The following is a 23,985-nucleotide window of genomic DNA, read 5'->3' as shown; positions in this document are numbered from 1 at the left end:
CTTATATACACTAAGTTCATTTAAAAACTCCCTGGCTGCTGCGGAGGTTTAATGATGAACTCGGTTCAGAAGCTACGATGGCAGTAATCGTAATATCTCGCCAGAATAAGAGGACTCTTTATCATGATTCTTTTAGACACCTCCATTGACCTACCTAAACAATCAGGTGCTTTCATAAGAGGCGACCTTTTATGCACCTAAATTCTGTTGCTGTTTAAGGAAGCTTAGGTATAATTAGTCCCTGCTGTTAAAGTTTATCTCTACACAGAGCACGATTTTAGAATGTAAAAACGGTGTCTGGGGATTGCCCAGCCAGACGTGACCATGTGAATCAAAGTTCTCTTTGATCTATTTTCATCTTTAGTTTTAGGATTTAAAAATATACTGGATCATCTTTTCCTAGTATACACTCTTCACTCCTATTTTTTTTTTGAAAAATTTCAGTATGTTATTAACACTGAACTGTGGGCAAAAGCCAAACCAACTCACTAAATCTCTTTAATTGCACTGGTCTTTTTTTTGGGCTAAGTAGCTGTTTTGATGTTTTAGTTAGTTCATGTGTGTATATTGATGTCATTGCTGCTTCTTTTATGACTGGTTTAAATACATGTTTTTATACCAATTCCTTTTGATACTCCGTGATTATCTGCATTCTGTTATAATGCATTAAATGCGGACGATCAATCATTATGGTGTACTTCAGTAATCAATAGTGGTCAGTCTAGGCTGTTATCGACGTAAAAGGGAAATGCCACTGATCCTCGTGAGCATGCTGAACTGCAGCCAACCAACAGAAGATTCTTACAGCAGATCCACCCTGCAGGCAAACGTATGTGAAGTGGCTGATGGTGTGAAACAACAGCACTGGTGTTCTGTTTGGGCCTTAAAGGCAGAGGAATGAGACAGTGTAATTGAAATTGTTAGACATGAAACTTTCTTGGTTAACGCTAAATCATGTAGCTCCATTTTGTTCTTTGATCTCTTTTCTGCACTCTTACTTCAGATATACATCTATTCGCTCTCTTTCTCTCTTCTCAAGAAAAAAAAAAGATAAAATAAGCGGGGATTGGAGGGTCAGCCAGAATAAACATTTTTTTTGTCATTCCGGCAAATGAAACACCTGGTGCTGGTAAATGCAGAGGACATATTTCACATTGCCTTGACGTTTAGAATTAATGCAGCATCAAATTGTTTTAAAAATGGGGACAGACACTACCTAGAGTAAATCATACGCCCCCTTTTATTAAAGTTCGCCTCAGAATTTATGCTTTGAATCTGACAGGATAGCCTGCATAGAGTCGACAAATGAGACTTGGGAGTAGGATGAGGGTCTCACGCCGAAACAGTTCTCAGACAACATGTTGTAATGTGAACAGGAAGTTTAGATTCAGCCACTGAAGCTGCAGCTTTTTCTCGATTATTTCCCCCCATTTTCTTTTTTGCTTTTAGATAATTATTTCTCAGTATTTGCTGTTGCAACTGGGGTCATGGAAGAATTTCTCTAACTCTCAGACGCTATCACAAACACATCAGATACACATAGTTGATATGATGAAAAGGAAGAAAATTCTGTTTGCCTGTAAAACTGTAAATGAGATGGGAAGATTTGCTTTGTGTTTGCAGAGCTGATGTTTTGAACGTAGAGCAGAGGACACTAGATTTGACGCACTGGGTTTGATTCTTGATCTGTGATTCAGAGTAGCTGACCACTGTGTTCAAGCATCAAACTATGATGGTGATCGTTGACTTAAGGGTTTACTCCACAGTGTCACAGCTGACGACCAGAAATCCTTTTTCTGTCCAACAATAGGCGATTGAACAGATTATTGCAAAGAAAAGTAATGTAAATGCTTATTAAAGTACAGGATTTTTAACCTATATACCTCTTTCTGTCCCCGCAGATCTATTGACTATGTCATTGATAAGCTTTTGACGACAGCATTGCACTTTGTTTAGCTGGCAGCGTCTTGCCTATGAGCAGGGAGCTGTATACAGCATCTTGTGTGCTGTGTTGTGGTGTCTGCTGACTTCTGTGTACAGCCTGTGGTTCATTCCATAAATATCTGTGGCCTCTGTGATGTTATTCTCAGGCCCTCCACTCTGTGAGAAGATTGTACCACAACACTTGTATTCGTCGGCCTGCAGTTAGAGGTTTAGGGAGATTAGGAGGGAGAAAACCCCAGCCTGGGCCCAGCTATACATTTTTATGGCCATTTATGCATATGACTCCAATGTAGTGTGCAAAAAAGGGGAGAAGATAGAGAGAAGGGAGTATTAGGACTCACCACAAGGGAATCAAACAAGTAAACCACAACTTATTTTCCTCCTCTTTTTTGGCACAGTGAGATAGTGATGCTGGCCCGTTTGCCTTAGGAACAAACGGGCCAACACTTTGGTCTTAATAAAGTTTGAACAGCTATCCAGTCAATTTGTTGTAGAATTGTTCCAATGGGATACATTGTTATTATTTTGGGTAAAGTTGCCAAAACTGTCCCTTTAGTCTATAATCCATGTATTTGTTTCCTGAACTGCTTATGCATCTTATTCAGATTAAGCTAATTTTAAACATGTTACTTTTTAAATCAAAGGGTTCAGCATTTACCAGAAACAAAATCTCAACTCTGGGAACAAGATATCTGAGGATAAGTAAGATGTGTTTCTGCAGGGTTTGAATTAAACAAAAAGAATATAATATAAACTCCTTAGAAAGAGTAAATGCTAAAAGTGTGCAGTGTATGTCACTGTACTTCCCCAAACACCCAAAATGAGCTCATTAAACCCTTCCATTTTATTTTTCATTTTAAAGCTGAAATAGCCATACAGATACAGCGCGGATCATTTTTTCCTCTCATCTGTCTGCATCTTTGTGTTGGAAGCAACATGGATTTCTGCATGCTTTGTTCAGTGGCACTGAAGGTGACAGACCTTAATGCAGAGCTTCCCGGAAACTGTTCATGTGTTTTGGCATATTGCTGTCAGTCAGCTCGGGATGCATGCTGACAGAGGCAAGAGGGATCATGCCTCAGCTGTCCTTCACTCATAAAGGGCCTGATCCAGGGGTTGACCGCATGACCACAGGGATCCAACCTCAGTGATTGTGTGTGTGTGTGTGCGAATGGCTCATCCTGAAGCAGGATATTAGGGTTCTAAGAATACACCCTGCCTCGGAAGCTCTGTGCTCAACTGCAGCGTGCGATATACACATTCTAGCTCTGGTGTGTGTGTGTGTGCCTGAAAATGTGCATTTGCAGTCAAACCCCAGCCTTGTGCATAATTGTGTTTTAGTTCCTTTTCTGCCTGCTCATGACATGTTGATGTTCTAGCATCCTGCGTGGTTGGTTTGAAGCTGTCATTTTAATGACAATGAGACTCAGACTGGCCAGTCACACAGCAGTAGCAGGGGCCAGGTGGACTATCAGGGGAATAGAAATACAGTATTGACAGTCAGTGTGTCTCTACTTTGTCTAGTTTCTTTTTCCTCCATAAAATTAACACAGAAATAGCTGAACTTGAGCCATGTGTCGAGATACACAAAGAGGTTTCACAAAGTGCATTTGGAGGACGAGTTATAGCCCCTTTTTTCTTATAGCAGTGAAGCTACATGTAGCTGTAGTGTTGTTACAATTATCAGTAGTTTACTTCCATAATAGAATAGTTTCTGAAATCCACTTTTATAATTGTGGTGCTCATTAGGTTTACAACATAATGTGGCCACCAGATTGTAAACATTTACACACATTTGCTTTTTTCTAATGATTCACCCATGTATATCTGCACACGTGTATGTGTGTGGTCAGTAGTCTCCCGCCAAAGTTATCAATGGGCTACATAGTCGAACATCACACCAGAGCAGAACTAACTGAAGTACAACAGAGGGGAAAAAAAGAAGTCGACCTCGAGAAGGAAGGAATGTGCAGATGCTTTCAAATGTCCATGTGTGAAGCCACAAGCTCTGCTGCGGCTCTGGGAAGCCAGTAAGAAACCAGTGGCATAATTGCCTAATGCTTGTGTAACAAGAGGCACATTACAACCCCAGGAGGCCCAGCTAGACTTGAAAGAACAAGAAGCTGGCACTAAAGTGGGCTTAGATTTGTCTTCCTCCTCCCAGTCTTTACCAGTTTTTAAAGTCCTTACTGCTTGGAATAGTTTATTTTAATGTATATAATGTAAACTAATGTGTTTAATTACTCCCCCTACAACTCTATTTTCACTTTGATTTTAGAAGGAGAACATTTCTTTTTAAATAAACAAATTCAGTGTTTTATGTGGTCCTGAGTTATGTTCATGTGTGCATGTGTGTATATATCTATATCTCTCTCTATATATAGATATATTCCCAGCATATGAACACAGGTCTTTAGCTTAACGATCTGTTTCACTTAGAGAGGCCATTGAGTTATTATGAATGTTTACATACATCAGTTGTGTTCTGCATGAATCAGATATCAGACACAGTAGATTAGATTCCCGAGGCTGTCGTGGACACTTTGCTGTGCGTATTTGGTTGAACTCGCCCCAGAATTTGTTCATGGGATCAAAATGGGCCAGTTTTACAGCTAGTTGCGTTGTGTGTGAGAACGTCAGTCATGTTACTTTAGCTGCAGGTTTGAAGGAAATGTGAAGCCACATTATAGACAACTTTGGTGTGTGGTCCCCTGTCTTCCCTCTATAACTTACCACACACCCGTGTACACACACACACATGCACAACAGCCCTCCAATCAGCACCACACCCATGTCAATTTATCATCGCACTGCTCTTGTTACGCACATGTTACCGGGGCAAAAATTATTAACTGAAGCAAATATGCTTTGCTCCATATTTTTATGCTGAAATGAAATGTCCAACTGTTGGCAAAGCCTCCCTTTCATTCCTCTGTAATGAAGAGGAGCCAGTGTTTAAAGCAATCTTGTCCTCCCTTGATTTGTATTCCATCTCCTCTTCTTAAATCTAAGCAGGGATTTTAAGAGTGGTTTTTTTTTTTTGTTTTGTTTTGTTTTTTCAGGTCTTGCATTATCTGCAGTCAGTAATGGGCTGGTATTGTTAGTTTTTAAAAGCTGCAAAATAGTTTTTAAGCAGAAGAAGGTTTTTTTTGAAGGATGATATCAGCTGGAGATATTCAGCTATACATATGTATCTGTATCTACACAGACACACACATATTTGAAACACAAAAACATCCAATACACAAATTTGCCAAGTCATCTCAAATAGCATTTATTGAAGCTTTTCCTTCTTCTCCTTAGTCTCTCCTTTTCCTCTGCACTGTTCTTGCTGCAGCATTCCATATATCCTCCCCCTTCCCCATTATTTCTTCCCATGTGCTTCTCTCTCCTCTAATCTCCCACTTCTCTGCAGGATGTTGTTGAACATTTTCTACATTTGCCCTCGTCTGTTCCTCACTTTCCACTTTACTTCTTGTTGCGCCCTCTCGTCTGTCTCTTTCTGGTCAGCTCACAGGATGCTTTAGAGCATTTCCTGCCACCAGGGCGACAGGAAAGAGGCACAGTGAACCTCTGTTTGATGTGCCATCTCCTTTAATTCTTTACACCTGGACTTCTTTTCTGCACAGATTTTCTGCTCAACAGAAGCACTACTTGTTCCACTCCTTCCTTCCTTCCTTCCTAAACCATCTCTCACTCCATTTTTTCATTCTCTCCCCGCAGCCTCTGACTGCACAGCATGCTATTTGTCCAATATGTTTTTCAGATATCCATGGAGTCACAGGGGGCTGTTGTGTTAGCATCAGATCTTTTTCATCTCTCAATTCCCCGTTTTTTTGTTGTTGTTTTTTAAAAAAAAGCAGCCTTGTCCAGTTACTAGCTTGACTCAGACACTGCTTAAGATCTACTTTGCATGTTTTTGATTGTAATCTCCCCCTCTCTGCTACTTTTTTTATTATTACTATGTGTTTCTTTTCCCGTTGTTTTTTCCCCCCCTATTCAACGTTCTCTGTGCCTGCAGCTGTTTAGGATGTCGGCATGGCGGTCAGAAGCTTTGGCATTGTGTTGTTTGAATGCCATATTTTCACAGCACTGCCAGTTTAGAGTTGTGGTTTGTCAGGAGCCTGGCCTGCAGGGGCCACTTCCTTCTCACTGTTCTGGAGTTACTGTACCAAAACACTGACTGGCAAGAGAGGAGAGGGGAGAGTGAAGGAGGCTATTAAAAGACAAAAAAGTGACTTTGTTGGGAACTGTGTAAAGAAAACATGTGAAACATGTTTTCAAACAAGAAGAACTGAAAGACTGAACAGAGATGAGATGTTGCAGGTTTTTCTATTCATTCTGTGCTTGTATGAGTTAAATATTTCTACTCAGTCTGTGTATCACACAACAGTTTCATCTTTTTTTCCCATCCTTTTGGGTTTTTTTCCCCCATTTTGTGTTTCTCACGTCGTGCGTGTTCTTCGTCCTGGAACAAGGTCTTTGCCACCAAACAGACAGAAACGACTCATCTCGTGCTGATTCTTAGAGAACACTGTCACTGCACATGTACAGTATGGTGGGTCCAGATGCGAATGATTGAACACAGCCTTTATTATAGTTCTGTGGAACGCTATGTCAGCACTCTGTTAGTTGATACAGGGGATCCCAGCAATACTTAACCTAGTAACACCTTGACTTTCCCTACACTGACAACTCAAAATGACTCAAAAAGTCCAGGAGTACTCTCCCCTTGTGTGATTCCCTCAGTTAGCGAGGGAAAAGGGGAAATCTCCCATATAGAAATGTCACTTTGTGTAAATACTCTTGGAGGTCTGGATGAATTTGAGATCCGCTTCAGAATTATAAACATTGGCTCCACAGTCATTCGCAGAGGAGGAAGAATTAGCTGATGTAGGAAGCATGTGTGCCCCAGATTATTGTAATTATTTTATGCTGTTTTTCCTTGCTGACATAAAAGTATTTGGATACTATCTCACGAGAAAGCAGTTGCAGTGTTGCAGTCCTGGGCAGCACCAGAGGCTTTTAAGCTGCTCTCGTATTCTCAAAGTCCGAGCCGTCTCTCCTTTAAGCTTGCGATTTAGACATACGTTTTTAATTCCTTTATGTGTGGCGCTTCCAGCAGCAAGTTGTTGTATTTTGTTTCATTCTGTCTTTTGTTTGCTGGAAAGAAATTTGAATTAGAACAAAATGTTGTTTAAGGTCGAGGCAAACGTCAGTGAGAAGGACCTACTGTTTTAGTTATCCAATTACATGTTTGTTCAGCCTGTCTGCTTAACCTGTAGCATACGTTAACCTAATCAAATATGGCCATCATTTCCCTGACTTTGTTTAGGAAAGTTTTTGCTCTTTGTCTAAAGAAGGATAGGGCCTTGATATGTAATCTGGCTGCTTTAAACATTTGTCAGAATTCAATAATTGCTGTAAACACAGTGTAATCAACTTCAAAGGCTCTGCCAGAGAGACTCGTTTTCACAGATAAAAATGAGCATCTTCAAAAATACACACAACACAACTGTTTCTGTACTAATGTGAACCAGCTTGGCAATACTGAACCACTTAATCAATATCAAGTGGAAAAAAACAGTAGTGGTTCATGCAGTTGGATCCATAAAATGAGCTTAATTTTACAGCTCCATAAAACACTCTTTTTGCCGGAGCACGACTTCTTTATGTGCAGGAGTAAACTTCGATTTTGGATGCTTATCGTGTGCCTATGTGTCTGAGCGCTGTGCTGTGTAACATTCGTACAGTTTTGTGAGAGACTCCTTGGTTTTCTGTTTCTTGTCTGTGTTGATGGTGTGTGCAGTGGCTGTATGCATACTGAGTATTTCTACTAAGTATGCATCACTGCTTCACCTATTTTACTTACAACTGCACTGGCTTGGGTCCCGAGTCATTCTAAATCCTTTATATATCAAAGGGGTTTCAGACACTTCAGGCTTTGTCAGTCAGACCTACTGAACACACAGGGGTTGCCAGAGACCTGTAGCAAGCTTTGGATCAGGAATCTTCCTCCTTCCAAGTTTTCCAATAATTGGTGTAAAAGTAACACCGAGGTGTGGGCCTGTTTTTCTTTAACTTGATGAAGATGATTGCACGTAAGGGTAAGCCAGATTCTTAACCACCCCTGCCATGTTCTCTGCTGCATCCAGTTATGAATAATCTATTCCGTGCATGTGTTTAGCGATTAATTAGAGATAAGGCCTCTCAAATTAAAATGGTGGTGGGATTACGTCACTTTGAAAATTGCTTGGTGGGGACACAAATCTGGTTTCAATCTGAGTTCTGAGGAAGTAAGCATTCCCTTCACACCTCGGCACCAGGGACCCACTGCTGAAACTCAGCCTGACATGTTTTATAAAAGCAGTATTATGTCCATTTTCAGAGCAGAGAGGAAGCATATCAAATCTGTTACTGCTAAGAGAGGAAGTGATTTCACAAGCACTGGCCCATTCAGATTTGTGGGAGAAATCGTAGGGTTGTCCCTTTGTGACACGTAGACTCTCAAACACACACAAATGCAATTATTACCAGCGTCAGCTTCGAGCGTGTATTGCTGGAAAGGATCTGAGATGGACTAATATGCACACAGGTCTGCAGGTTCAGTTGTTGAGGATCCAAGGACCCTTTTCAACTAGATCCTTTGCAGATGTACCTGCTGTAGGATGCAATCCAATAAGAAGTCATTGCCCTTAAAAAGTCACTGAATTACTGTCCCTGTTACCCAGGAATGCTCCGTGCTTGGAGCTAGCAGCAGAAGCGACAGAGGAGCAGAGTTAAAGCTAAACAGACCAGGCAAGCTATGTGTCTGTTTGCGTGTGTGCATGTGTGCATGCGTCCATGCATGCGTGCGTGCAGCCATAACTAAGGCGAAGCAGAACAGGAGCAGTGGGGTTGAGGACGACATCTGTGCATTTCAATAAATGGCCCTTGCAGTGCTATTAGCCAGGACAAACTGCAGAGTACTTTAGACTGAAAGTTTGGAGGTGCATCAAAGTTCTGACTGATGTGTAGCCAAGGATATGCAATAAGTACGTCTTTAAAAAGACTTTTGATATAATGTGTTAATAAATGAGTCAGTATCCACCATGTGACTGTAGAAAACGTATTGAGCTGTATAGTAAATCTTAGAATATAACAAAAGATTAGCAGTTTCATTTGTGCAGTCAGTGAATGTGTGTGTGAATTCCATGAAATGCACATCTGCTGAAGCCAAAAGAAATATCTGTTCAGTCTTAAGGCATGGCTTGTTTTTTGTTTTGTTTTTTCTGCAACATGGAGATCTGATGCAAGAATCCGATTATGAATTACGAGCGTGATGAGCCTATAAATTACACCGGCCAGACTGTCATGTTTAACATGCCATCGTGGAGAGCACATGTTATCCAGTGACTTTTACGCCTAACGCAGACTGTTTATAACATTATAACTTCTCTGACATGTAAACTGCATGGGAGATAAATGACTTCTGTAATTATGATATGTTGAAATCAAAGTGCAAACACTGACTTTTAGTATACACCATGTCATTGTAAACAGAGGCCCGTCTTCAGTAGTGCTTTCTCTTAACGTCTTACCATCGCGTACCGCTGTCATGAGGGTGGTTTGAGCTCGAACTAAGCCCAGCTTGTATTGTATATAGAAGTAATAGTTTCCTCCTAAGATCTTGTGTAAATATGATATAATTGGTCGAGTATGAGTGTCTTTAAAGTGCAATCAACGTAATGAATAACATGCTTCTGTTGGGAGTAGCAGGGGAGATGAGTAATGCTGCTGGGCTAAAATAAAAAAGAATAGATTGAGTTTTTGTCATGGAAGTTTGTCAGTACATCAAAGCCAATACACAATTCAGGAAAGCAGCAATTTCTGTTTATTGTGTACTGTGCCAGTGAGAAAAAAAAATCAATCAACTAAAGATTGGATTTGTTGTACTTGGCTAAAAAGTAAGTATTTTGTTATTGCCAACTGTGACAAATTAGGTGCATTGTTTTGGTTTTGTTGTCTTGGATATTTTGTTTCTCGCGACTGTGTTCGACTCCTTTTGAAAAAGCTCCAGTCATCAAAAATCATTTTAGTAGCAGTGTCATTAAAGTCCTTCGGTGACTGCGTCTTAGATTCTGCTGACTTGCTTTATTCCACAACATCATTTTCCCCTCGTGCTCTGAGAGCTACTCGGCATTCTTGTTCGGAGCCTTAATTACTATAATTGGTAGATGCAAATTAAGAGCAATTGGACTTGACTGGGGTCATAAATCCACACCTCAGAAGTTGCCGAATTTCTGGCAATTCAGAGCAGACCACCGTAGGCAGGGGTGCTTAACTTACTAAGTAATTGCTGGTTTCATGAATCATAATGCTTATGAATTCCCCCTCGGCACACACACAAGCCCAGTGGGACTCCGCTTAAAGCCGATGGGAGTCGTGGCAAGCTGATTGTGGAGCTCGGCAGCTCTCCACGACAGAAATACCACGGAGGAGCTGCTGGGTGCTAATGGTGTTTGACCGATAACATTTGGAGGCAGGGAGAGAGATGATCAAAACCTCAACTGAACACTTGCCTTTTTTTTAATAATTCATGGATGAGTGATAGTATTCGTGCTGGTGTCAGAAAAACAGTTTGCCTCTTGGATGTTACTTTAGCGTTTGGAAGAGTGGTTAAGCCCAAGTGAAAAAACACACCGAAGCATGCAGTGTTTCTATTTCATGTGTAGCATGTGTTCCTTCACTTTAAATATACTGCTCAAAACCTAGTACTTGGAAAACTTGTGAACATCTGTTTACAAGCCTAATTTAGCTTGACTTTGCCGAATTAAGCTTGAGATCTCAATGAAATTTCTACTCAGTATGTATGTTTTATCAGGAGAGCAGAAGCAGGGCCCCATCTCTCTCAGCACACACACACCCATATTCCTATTTACATATAAACCTGCCTCTGTTGAGCATGGAAGTAGACATGTATTGCATGTGATTGTTGGGGAAATGGAGTGAAACACAGGTCTGGGGTTGAGGGTTCAGATTGCGGGTTTCAGAGTGACGAGATCCAGAAGCCAGTGACGCTTGGTATTACCCCGGTGCTTCCTGGCCCTCTGGCCCTGGGCCAGGGATGGGAATTGGGAATCTGTAGCTAGGGGTTGAGAGAGGAAGGTGAGAGACCGTTCAAAGCCATGGGCCACGATGCACCCTGCCCCAAAGGATTCTGGGCAAGCGGCTTCAGCGCAGCCCACAGCTCCCAAATTCCTAGCATTGGGCCATGAGCCTGAACCAGATCCCACTGTGGTTTGTTTTACAACCTTGAACCACAGCTGGCCTTCAAGCCCTCACTATGGTAATTCTACTTTTGCTCTTTTTCAGCAATCTTTTTACTTATTCACCCCTTTGCTTAACGATTCTTCATCCCTATAGCACTATATGTATGTATTTTACTTTTTTTCTTACAACCCACTTTCTCGTCTCGTGCAAGCTTACATCAAAGTCATCAAAGTTTATCAGTATATACGTTACATAACGTGCATAATAACCGTTTTTATATAGTTGCCGGTAAAATTATTTCATGAATCCCATTGCCAAATCTGCTTCACGTTAAGCACTCTGTCCTCCCACACGTCCACTTAACACAAATCATGACCGATGTTCCGCCCAGCACATGCATAGACCCAAAGAATGCTAAACAGAGGAACAGAAAATGCACTTAATCGCCCATTTTTATTAATTTATCCGAGTATCTCCTGTAAAAAGCATTTGGAACATCGTTTTCTTCTTCTTCTCAGTGATGAAGTATCAGTGAACATCTTATTCCAAGTCCTGCATTTTGGATACTAAACACTGCCATGGCTTTGCTATTTTGTCTGCTGTTTCCCACTGAAGGGCTTGCATTGGGTGGAGGGTTTGATTTTGGGCCATAATAAAGTTGGACCGGGGCCTTCATATTTCAGCTCTGATGCAAAATCGGCCCAGTGGCTTTTTGGACTCAAATTGGGTTTAAATAGTGTCAGAAGAGGGAGAGATGTTTTTTAAAATAATAGCCATGAACGCTGTGAAACAGAACATGCTTATTGCAGAGCTTTTGATCCATTTTTATAAATAGCAGAATTTTGTCGTAAAAAATAATGTTTCTGTGGTCTTTTCCTGCAATTAAAATAAGGTTGGCCGAGGAACAAGGGCAAAACTAAGTACTTGTGCTTGAGAAAAATGCCCCTCCCCTCCATGCCTTCCTCCCTCTCTCTTCCCTGCCCTCCTCATCTGTGAAAGCATGTCATTTATGACTTGTTATTTTCATTTTCCTCTAGATTTTCTGTGTGGTAGTGGCAAGCAGATGTCTGATAATGGGATGTGAGACAGAGCAGAAGGGTGTGTTCCACCTGCCTCTCTCTGCACGCTTTCAGTCGGTCCGTTATACTGTGGGCAGAGTGAATGTCATGCTTTCCCAAAGCATTCCCCGACTCCTCTTGGCCAAGCAGTGTGGTCTTCACATTACCAATCAAATATGTCAAACCACCAGTGTTTTCCCCCCACATGTACAACAAGAAAATCTGGCTTCAATTATTATTGCACCCCAAGGGGAACTTCCAAAATTCCTCCCCTCCTCATTTGTCAGAAATGAAGCTCTCTCGTTTCCTGCGATTTGCTGAAATATGTCTTTTGATATTAAATCACACCGGTTTCCACTGGCTGCATGACCAAGACAAATGTTTATCATATTTATTTATGTCACTGAAGATGACCCTGCAGCTCGGCGATGTAGAGGCTTGGCTGCAGACGCTCATGTTATGTTGATTATGAGTAAGAGTCTCCTAAATAAGCTAACGTTAGGAGATAATTTGGAAAGCATATGAGGTAACTGTGGTTTTCTTTAATGTGAAAAATACCGTTTAGGCACGGGGAGGGTGATGGAGGTACTGTTACAAAAACCCTAATGAATCTAGACTGACACATCCCACCCAAATGTTACAGAGCCCTTGGTTTGATTTATATTATACTTTGTTGATAAATGTGGTTCCAAATGTTGATTAAGGATCTGTTTCACTTGTTTGTATGTCAACAAATCCAAGTAAATCCAGTTATACACCTCTGATCTCCCATTGCCATTGTTTTTGTACTTGGTGCTTATTGTCATAACATCACGCTCTGGTAGAGACCTTTCCAGAGCCGCTAAGCAGGGGAAACGCTATATGAAAATTGCCATTGACGTTGCCGAAACAAATAAAACTACTCATGCTGCTGCTACATCTGTAGCCATTTTAAGCTCTTATTTATACCATTTAAGCTCTCATTTGAATTCACCAGCACAAATAAACATATCATAATGAACCAAAAGCCCTGATGTCATATACAGATGTTGAATTTTGATTATTCCTTTTGCCTCATGAATTCGTCAGGATCTTGTCTCTCAAAGGCAAAATAGATGACATCACTTTTTCTTGGCGCTGACGGGACAGTCTTTGCTCACTTGACTGTAGCAGTTTGACTACAAACACAGCGCTGCCCACTCCTGACATATCTCTACATCTCCTCTACCTCTACCTGTTTCTGGAGACGGAAACAGCAGGCCAAAGGCAGTAAGAGCCACTCTCCAGACTACCGTGCTGTCCAGCCAGGGTTTAAACAATGTTTACTGCCAGCGATAAGCTGGCATAAATCAAAACTTTATAAAAGGCAAGTGATTTCACCTGAGGCCTGCAGAGGGTTTTTTTATCTGAGGTCTGGCTGCACAATTCCTTGGTCTTACATTTAGTCATAAATCATCCCGTAAGAAAAATGTGCTACTAAACCACTGAAAAAGCAGAAAGAAGCAGTCAGTAGTGGTTAGGGCCTAGAGCCAGAACATCTTTACTGGTTCACTACAACAGACTACCTGGTGTACCCCTAGGCTCACGTACTTTATCATAACCAAGCATATAAAGTACAGCCTGACACAACCGAACCTCTATAATAATAACTAAAGTCATATTTTTTGCATTTAGTCTATTTGACATCGGCACCTCCTTGTTGAATCTAATGCAAAGTATATTGCACAAGTGAAATTAAACTTAATTGCATTTAATGTGTCTTACTCTTTCCTTCTTACATGATGACTTACTGAACATCCAAACCTCAAAGTAGCCCTAATATGAATACTGACTCAAACTTTTTTTTCATTCAGTCGTGCATTGAACCTTGGCATCCTTCGTGACCCGGGCTCAGAGGTGGAGGATCGTCAATACCAGATCGATCTTCAGTCTATCAACATTGGGACTGCTCAGTGGGAACAGCTTAAACCAGAAAAGGAGGGAATCAAAGGAACTACATCAGCAGAGAGTGAGAGGAGCTCCCAGAACCCTGCGCTGGAGTGGAACATGGCTAGCAGGTCAGGAGCCACTTGGATGTTTCATGAGTTGCTGTGGCGAATTTAATTCTGTCTTGTATGTGTATCACAGGTAGATGTCTCTGTACCAATTACTTTTTTTAATTGACTGATCACACTTCTCACATTTTTGATCCAGAGGTGATCACTCCTATATCCCTTTGTAATCCCCCTAGGAGGAAATTAATCTATGTTTTATTGATAGTATAAAACTATCAATAAGTAGTTACCCATCAAGGGCTTGACCTCTACTGCATGAACAACCATGATGACAAAATTATAGATGGTTGGTAAACATGGGAAGAATATATATGCATAGGTCAAGTCTGATGAAGTTGCCTACAAATGTGTGGCTTTTAAAAAAAATAATGTTTTACTAGTGTTTCTGATCTTTGTTTTTTTACTATTTTCATTTCTGGTTTGAATCTTACTGGTTTTAAATTTCATATTTCCACCCCAGTCAGGTAGGTGCATGTGTGGGTGTATGTGTTTAATCTGCTAAGAAAGTCTTGTAATTTATATCATTCGTCTTGATGTCACTGCACCGTGTAGTTATTGAGTTAGCTCCCTATCATGCAGCCTCTCCATGCACGCTCATAATTACAAGTCCTGTCACTTTTTTCTTAGACTCGGGAGCTAAAACAAGCATGAGTCTAACAGCCTGTTTGGCCCCACATCCTTTTTTCTGCTCATGTTTTGAGAGGGAACAGGACCAAAAATCACAAAATCATAGGCAAAGGTTCCAGATTTGTTCCCTGTCAACTAAAAATAAGCCTCATGGAAGAATGCAGTGCAAAATCAACACGGGCCTGATTGAGACCGAGTAGTCTCAGGTCATTGGGACTTGCTGGCTGAGATACTCACACCTTTCACACATAGATGGGCACACTTTCCAATGCAGACACAAGCAAACAGTCATACATACTCATTAGGAATATTTTTTTTTCTTTATTGTATTTCTTACACACAGAGACAGTATGATTGTCTTGGAAGAAGACTTTTCCAAGACAATCATACTGTCTTGGAAAACATGATAGTGATGCTCAGCCCTCAGCTCTCAGACCTCCAATAAGACCTTTTTATTGTGACAGCCAGACTTATTTCATGGGAGCTCTGTTCTTTCAGTTTCTTCCTGAAAGGCATCTTGCTGCACTTTCTCATAAAAGCAAGCACTGCTTGATTTTATGTGCTTCCTTTGTAGGGCTGTTCGATATAACGATATATATCGGATGACGATATAAAAACGTCTATCGTTTCATTTTACGCTATCGTTTGTTTCGTGGTGTCGCAAAATAAACTGTTTACGGCAATATTTTTTCATCGTCACTGTAGTGGCTATATTAATTTCTTAAAGTTCTCTATTTCTCATATATTTAATATAACCACACTACAGACGGACAAGCAACTGTTTTTATGCGTTGTGGTCAGCAACAACAGCATCGCGTGTTCGCTTGTTTATGTTCCACATAAACCTTTCACAATAAAGCTCAAGATCCTGTTGAGACTTTTCAAAATAAACTGAATCACGTGAAAGATGCAGATTATTTACGGATGAGAAGTAAAAAAGAGCCGCCAGGTGCTAAAAAATAAACCTTAGACTCAAACGTTAGAACAGTCTTTTCCCCGCAGCACGCCGTGTAATAAATACTCACAAAGAAAACTGCGGCCGTTACAACTTATGTCTAGAAATGTATCGTTTCATGCATCTGTTAAAACACTCAATTCCAGCTACATGACGCGCAGCTGGAAACACTTCCCGCAGGTCGAGCTGCCCGAGATTCACAGAATTTACAGAAAATGTTACATTTTTGTGATTTATGTCGTTATTCGGACGATAGAATTCTTATATCGGGATATGAGATTTTGGTCATATCGCAAAGCCCTGTTCCTTTGGTTTGTGCTTTTCAGTATATTATTACTACTTCTACACCCCCATGCTACAGTGTTGTTTGGCCTGTTTGTGCTGTTGGCAAACAGATATACTAAATCACAATGGCAAAGTAAAAATAATGGGGTAAATGTTGTTTATATCTTAAAAATGGGTCATTTTAGCCTTTTGCTGGGTGACAACTAAGTAATGTGATTTATCATAATATATTATGCATTATTTAACTTTGGTGGATATAAGTGAAATGTTAATGTGAAATTAAAGCAATGGATTATAAGGTATTATAGCAGTATAAATAGTCGGTCAATATGTGGTTGCTAGATAACATGTCATATAATCTGATATACATAAAAACCATCAAGTACCTAAGATATATCTGTGTATCTGTTTGGTGGCTCAACTCTATAAAGAGATCATGGACACAGAAACAAACACACAGAGATTCTTTGTATTATAGTAAGAACTTCCTCTGTTTCTTGTTGGATTGTGAAAAGATAAAAATTCTTAAACCGTTGTGTTCCCTTTCCAAGAAGACAATGGAGTTTAATATGCATGGGATGTTATCTCTAAACTCTACCTTGATGTTTTTCTGTTGTCTGTGCACCAGTTTTTATTCGCTTGTCTCTAATCCTCCAATCCTGGCCAGGTCAGCTGTAAAATAGCTCTTTTAGGTAGTGGACTTGGGCCTATATTTGTCTTACATTCTTACTACTGTGTCAGAGACGCTCACAAGAGCAAGGGGCTTCTGATCTTTAATCCAGTCACATTCTTTCTTTCTTTCACTCAATATGTTTCTCTGCAATGGGCCTAGTGCCAAGTCCACATTGTCTGAAAGGGCAATGAGGTGACATTCTGGGCTCTCACTTTGGGCTCCAGAAGATGCTAAAAATCTTTAGCATAGATTTAGCTGTCGTAAGACATACTAGAGTGGGTCTGGATTTCTGTTTCAAACTTGATGATTGTATGACCTAATATGTAACAGTTCTTTTTGCACTCAAGAGGATTGACACCCACTTTTATGGAGTAAAGGTCACTAAAGTTTGACTCCTGTTTATAATCAGAAGCTCCTAGCTCTTTATCACTGGATTGTCATTCTTCTTTAGCGTATATTTCTTTTCTGATGTTTCCTCTTTTTCCATTTAACTCCGTAAGATATCGTTTACACAATTAAGGTATACATTTATAGGCAGGTGTGTCTCTATGGTCATACTGATAAGGTCAAAGTCAGTAGTGGTGTTGGGGTCTCGTCCCAGCTCTTCCATTTAACCTTAAAGCAATGCGACTCCCCTCGCTGTAGCAGAAACAGCACTAGAAGCTCGGCAGGGCTTTGGTGCACTGCAGTGTGCTGCGCCTCAACTACCAACACTACCAAGTCATAGCTGAATGTGTGAGAAAATTCCAGGACACTGAGGAGAGGGGAGCCAAGTTCACAGCTTTACTTGTCTGCTGCAATCATTAACAGAAATACACCACCTTGGTTGCAACAAGTTTTGACACACACCACTTCTAAAGTTCACACCTTTTCCTTTTCCTTTACATTGATACCCTCTCTCTCCCCCCAGCCTTAGACTCACGGTATGTTGATTCTGCTGCTTTTTGGATTTAATTCCAGTAGCGGCTGATCTGCAGTGGCCTCAGTTTGCTTCCTGAGGTTTTGTGAGGAAATTCCAGCACTGTGGATCCACTGACAGGATCTGTCCTCATCACAGTTTGTAGTTGCTGGCTAGGAAAGACCTTGTGTCACAGAGCTGCGAACTCTTCCCATCGCCCCTCCTATCAGTCGCCCAGTGCAGGCTTCCCTTTTGTTCATGCCACTGATATTCCAATTTACTGATTATTCTGCGTCCCACTGAATGAAACAAAAGTCAATCTTTCCATATTTTGTTTTTGTAATGACCCCATTGAAAGGCACGCGCACATACACAGAACCACAGGATTCTCCAGCCCACTCAGAGACTTCCATAATACTGGTAAACTGAGCTTCGGGGCTCCTAGCCTTGCTGGTGAATGATAGCACCTGTCCCCTGCAACGAGACACTCATTGTTTCAATCCCCGTCTGAAGGGAGATTAGCCAACACCAATTGGCCTCACAGATCATTTCACCTCTGAATTAGTCCTCCCTCGAACTCCCCACTCAAAGAAATGTGTCAGAAAATAATCCCTTAAGGGCACTGGTAATGCACATTTGTGTAGCAGAAGTGAATATGATATTGTTTCTGGTTAAGAACTGTACTCAAGGCCACCTAGAAACTGGGCCTTTTATAATCCCAGCCAACTATAAATATTGGAAGCTGTACTGCTTGATTGTTTTAATAGCAGCAGATGTGGCAATTAACACCACCTTATAAAGCCCACTTGTATATTTGTTTTACTGCTAACAAATGTTCCCACAAATATGACTTGATTGTGGGAATGAACATTAGTGAAATGGAGAGTTGATATGAGAAGGTTTCAGCTCGTTCGTGTGTATACAATTAAGAGCTGTTCCCAAATGAGACTTGTCTCACTCAGTCTCTGTTCAAGCTTGCAACTAAAATGCGTAAAAGAAGAAATGTAAAAAATCTCAGTGATGGCAAAAACCTTACAGATCGTTTATACGAGGGGAAGATCAATTTTGAAGTCTCTGTTGTCAAGTTTAGCTTTTCCTCTAATGCTTTGAATCTTAAAACCTAGAACAGCCTTGAAATGCATGTTTGCCTGTTAGCACGACAATAAAACTCTGTTGTGAAGACTTTTTGTGGTTTCAACTGTGTGGTGTTGACGTGCCATCCCCAGGCAGATGGGACGGTCTCACAAAGATTTTTTAAGTACTAACCATGAAAAGATATTAGTAAACAAAAGGAGGGGAGTTTTAGTGAAGATAAAAAGTCCTTTAGGTTTCTATAAGGTATACAAAAGCTTGAATACATTTTTCATGGTTGAGAACAACAGTAGCAAAATAGTAGTTGATGAGGTGTCTAATCTCTGTACAGCATCCGGAGACACCAGGAGCGCCGGGCCATCCTCACGCCGATCCTGACTGACTTCTCTGTCCGGGTCACTGCTGCTCCAGCTATCATCTTCAGCAAGAACCTGTCCCCTGACAGTGGACAGACAGAGGTGAGCATCCACTCAGCGCTACATGAAATACTGCGCATGAATTATTTCTGTAGAGAGTATTCAGATTTTCTGAATGAAAATGTCTCTGCACTGTAGAAAAGTTAAAATCCCCCGGAACTAGGGAAAATTATATCGAAACGTCAAAGTTTAAGTCTGAGAATAGACAAAGATTCTTCTTGTGCCCTTTGACCGCGACCTGTTACAACTACGACTGCAGCCATTACTCTCACAATCCGTTGCTCATATGAAAATAGACATTGATTATGTGAGATGTCAAAAGTATTTACATTTTCCTCCTAACGTACAGTAACTTACTCATTAGGAATCGGCCGTCCACCATGTAATGGGAGGTTTTTGACCCCGAGAGTTCAAACCTTTCTGCTTATACAGCTGATGTTTTCTGGCACCGCTCTCTGAGACTTCCTGCCTCTTTGATGCCTCATCCGACCACGCTAACGTGCCCCTTGACAATGCATAACAGCTAATCCATAGTTTGTGCTTAGACACACACACACACACACACACACACACACACACACACACACACACACACACACACACACACACACACACACACACACACTCTCTCTCTCTCTCAATGTGATTTGTGTAACTCCCTCAGATATGGAAACTCAGAGCCAGGAACAACAAAACACAACTTTGAACTAAGTCGTGTAGAACAATTTCTATAATAAAAATCATATTCATTTTGTCTAACCGCTAACTACTGTTAGCAGATTTATGCATGGTTCCCACACAAATGTAAAAGCTATTGCTAATGAATCATTAATGTATTGAATGTATTATAGCAGTATGTGGTTCCTCGCCAGGCTATTCTGTAACTGTTATTGTAACCTTAACATGTTCGACCAGTCACTTTGACCGCTAACAGAACTACTAATATTTATAATGTTAATGCACTTCTTATGTTACTATAAATCTAAATGAGAAAAAAGACAGTAGTGACTTTAATTTAAAGCTCAGAATTGACAAAATAAAATTAAAAAACAGTGGCAATACCCTTTGTGGGTTATTGCGCTAGGTCTGCCATGTGTGCGTGTGTGTGGTTCAGTCCACAGTGTTGGTGAGTAATATCCTTTTAGATGTAACCTCCAGCCTGAGTTTTGAACTGCTGGCTGTGGGTGGGACCCCAGAGAGCACAGAGGGAAGAGCGGAAGAAGAGACAGACTTAAGTAAAGATACAAAGATAGTGAGGAGATGGAAAGTAAATAGAAGCGTATACAAGTTACAAAAGATGTTTTCAATGCATTTCCTGTTCTCTCCTCCTACTTCTTCTGTTCATTTTGTCCCCCCCCCCCCCCCTTTTTTTTTTTAACTCCCTTTTTTCTCTAGGAGGTGGTGGTGTGTGGCCACTCTCTGGAGGTTAATGTGACTAGCAGTCTGGATTTCTACCTCAGTATTGCTCAGGTCCACCTCCTTCATCAGCTTCTCAGAGACAACATGGTGGGGATGGATGCTCCAGAGAAAGGCTTTGAGGTACATTATAGTGACGTTCCAGCACTACATACAAAATCAAAACCACCCCCTGTTTAAACTTAAAGATGTTTAAACAGTCAGCCTGTGCAGCAATACACAGTTCTCAGTGCTTCTGTCTACCTGAAAGTCCTGTGTCTGTAAGCATAATCTCACACTGCTTGCGATTCTGGATCTCCTCCATTTTGGTTTCAATTTAACTTAGAGGAGTCAAATCTAGTGAGTGGCTTCAGGTGGTTTGCACTGAATCCTCTCCCCGAGATGTCTGAGGACAGCACATGTCAGCACTGGAGGACAGATTTGCAGTGATCCCTCATACCCATGAATATTAAAGAATGAGCATGCACTTGGTTGGGCTCCTGATCCTGGCCTGGCTCCTTTGGTCCTGTAGACTGTGGGTGAAATCACACCAACTAGTGCTCACATAAACATATGCAACACAGGTCACAGTGACATCAGGTGGAATTTTGACTCACACATTCATGCACAACACAAACGTCTTGGTCCATATGGGCACTTACATACTGACAAACAAAGCTACATACATACATAGTATGGACATTTTAGCTGGAGTAAGGTTATTTGAGTAGTTTAACTATGGTTTCTGTAATACTAAAGCTTTGTTTCTTCGGTGTAACAAACCTGAAGTCATGTGTGACTAACAACTCTTTTTATTTCAGGAACTTTTCCTGTAGATATGTGCTGTGCTGACATTAGCTGGATACTGTACATCTGCCAAAAGATCACTTTGTTGATACAATTATGGCTTATTAATTTTTACCCACTAGTCTGCCACAAGTTCACATGAAGCCAATTACTAATCATTGAGCAGCGCAATGCTTGTTTGCTCAAAAATCTATCATTATTATTTCCCAATACTGTGCTCTTAACTATTAGCCGTGACTATTTTGGGTGAATCCAACACATTTAAATATTTACTCACTCAGAGCAAGGCTGTTCTCTAATGTGGGCTTAGTTTACTGCGCTCTGCTCAGCTGCAGCTTTCAGGGCCCTTCCTATTGTTTACAGGACAGGGAGCTCCCAGGCGCCATTTGCCCCGTCTGACCGCTTAATGAAGCTTTCTAATGGAACACAATATAAAAATATTTACCAGCTGTGGTGAGGATGGGAGTTGTAGATGAGGGAAGGGGACAGGGGAAAGAAGAACGGGGGTAATGGGATGAAGTGAAGTGAGTTGATAGTGATTTTACTGTTATCTCCTCTTAACATTCTTTATGGGACGATGTGTGCTTAAGTGCAATGACTGCGTCAGATGACGCAGATAAAGGCCTCTGTAACCTGAAGTAGGCTTTCTCAGGCAAAGTAACAAGTTAAACTTTGTAATCATGTAATCACTGTACAATCTAAAATGGATTAGGACAACTTGGACTAATACAACCGTGTAGAAATGGATAAGAGAAAGGCGCAGTGTGAAGTTTCCTTATTTCTTTTTTGTTCTTCATTTGTTACTTGCACGGTAAGACCATGGGAGGTGCCTGCTGTGCATCTGGTCTTGATTTGGGTGATCTCTGAGCCCTCACCCTTGACTTGTAATGATTCATGGCTTGATTCTGTTGAGGGGCAGCTAACGGCTACAGAGGGTTCATCCAGGTTCAAGGCAGGATGAGAAATTTAAGCAGCTATTCTGGGAGGACTATTGGCAACTGTTTGAAAACTGCAATATGTTATCCACCCCCCCAAAAAAAAAAAATTGTTAGGGTTCACCCTTCAAGAAGGGTGATTTAAATTGGATTGATCACGGTTTATTTTTTCCATTAATCTCTAAAAGCAATGAAATGTAATGCAACGTAATGTATGATGTAGCATCAGTTTTGCTCAGCTTTGCAACACCTTGGCTCACAGTGCAGTCCTGACATGCACCCGAAACATTCCTCTGTGAATTTGGTTTTCTTGTTGAGCTTCTCCAGCTGGAGGAGATGAGATTCCAAATAATATTAAGGACACTGTGACAGTAGCCGCTGTGTTTATGTTTTTACCCCCAGGCTTTTTCCTAGTTTATACAAGTTTAGGAGCTGTCAATTTTTTGTGCAAAAATATGCATCCGACTGTTTTTATTACTTCTCTTTTTTCATCTGGATTAGGTGAAGTAGAAATTACCCACAAGGTCCAGAATGATGTAATATCAATCACTGCTTTTTGAGAAGTTAGATGTATTTGTGATGGTTCAGCTTTCATGTTTTTTTCATGTATTTCCACACATGCATTTTTAAATTCTTTTGGTCACAGTTATTAACAAGGGGAGGCTATTATGACTTTTCTGCTTTTACCTTATTTATGTCATATGCATGATACAGTGTGCCTTACTGTTTTATAGCAGTGACATTACACAGCATAACAGTATCATTAACAGTGAGCTCAGTCAGTGTGTCTTCACCTCTGTGCAGCTGCAGAGCTCGGAGGTTATACTGAATAAATGTGGTCTGGCTTTGACTTTTTTGGACATTCTGTAAAACTATTTGTACCTCCATCTATCTCAGTGTCGTAAGTCTTTTGGCAGCTGAGTCTGTCCGGCTGCTTGGCCCTTCAACAGGGAGGTTAGTATGACTTAGACATGATCAGGTCTGGTGTGTACGGATCTACAAAAACCCATTTCACAAGCTGCAGAGCCCTCTAGTGGTGTTTTGAACTAAGGCATTTAGGCCCCACTCCCACCCCCTGCTAACACATTTCACCCACTGTCATCATAGAATATCAGAAGTACATACCCTGACAGTGTTCAGAGTGTGGGTTAAGAACAGGTAGAGTCAACAATCTTCAGGTTTCATGTAATAAAGTTCAGATGTCTTTCCATTTGTAATTTCCACAGTATTAGAAACTGGATTTGGAATGTCTTTTTTTAATTCAATCCCAGCTTCAGTAATGATATTTATAGAATTTGGCATTTTTTGTTTGTTCTTATTTTATACAACCTGTTCAAAAGATTAAATTAAAACCAGGTCCCAGAACTCAAGCATCTGGTACAGGGGAGTTGTTTTTGTTGTGCTCCAACAAACCATCTCCGTTCTCACAGTCAGCACTGTCCCCAGCTAGAGTTTAAATTAAACACTGCTCTTTACTCACTCTCTCTTATTTCCAAATCCTTTCCTCTGATTTTTTTTTCTTTTTTCTTAGCATGCTGTTTGTCTTGAACAGATTCTCCACAATCCCAGGCACTCATTTCAAACGGTTCCATTGCCCCTCACAGCTGTGTTTTAT

The 23,985-nt window shown here is 40.8% G+C and overlaps 1 protein-coding gene across 3 annotated transcripts in view; it reads left to right on the top strand.

Moving 5' to 3' along the window:
* vps13b (vacuolar protein sorting 13 homolog B) overlaps positions 1-23,985 on the top strand; it is a 302,372-nt gene that overhangs the window by 179,660 nt on the left and 98,727 nt on the right. For all 3 annotated transcript variants that reach the window (XM_085422124.1, XM_085422126.1, XM_085422125.1), the window contains exons 32-34: positions 14,087-14,290; positions 19,149-19,275; positions 20,629-20,772. In XM_085422124.1, the coding sequence (XP_085278250.1) occupies positions 14,087-14,290; positions 19,149-19,275; positions 20,629-20,772 (475 nt within the window). The remainder of the gene's footprint in view (positions 1-14,086; positions 14,291-19,148; positions 19,276-20,628; positions 20,773-23,985) is intronic.

This window comes from Rhamphochromis longiceps, linkage group LG11, assembly GCF_057381845.1.
Source record: "Rhamphochromis longiceps isolate RC_006_pf linkage group LG11, R_longiceps_female_GT1.1, whole genome shotgun sequence".
Lineage (NCBI taxonomy): Eukaryota > Metazoa > Chordata > Actinopteri > Cichliformes > Cichlidae > Rhamphochromis > Rhamphochromis longiceps.
This window is presented reverse-complemented; position numbering and strand designations above follow the sequence as displayed.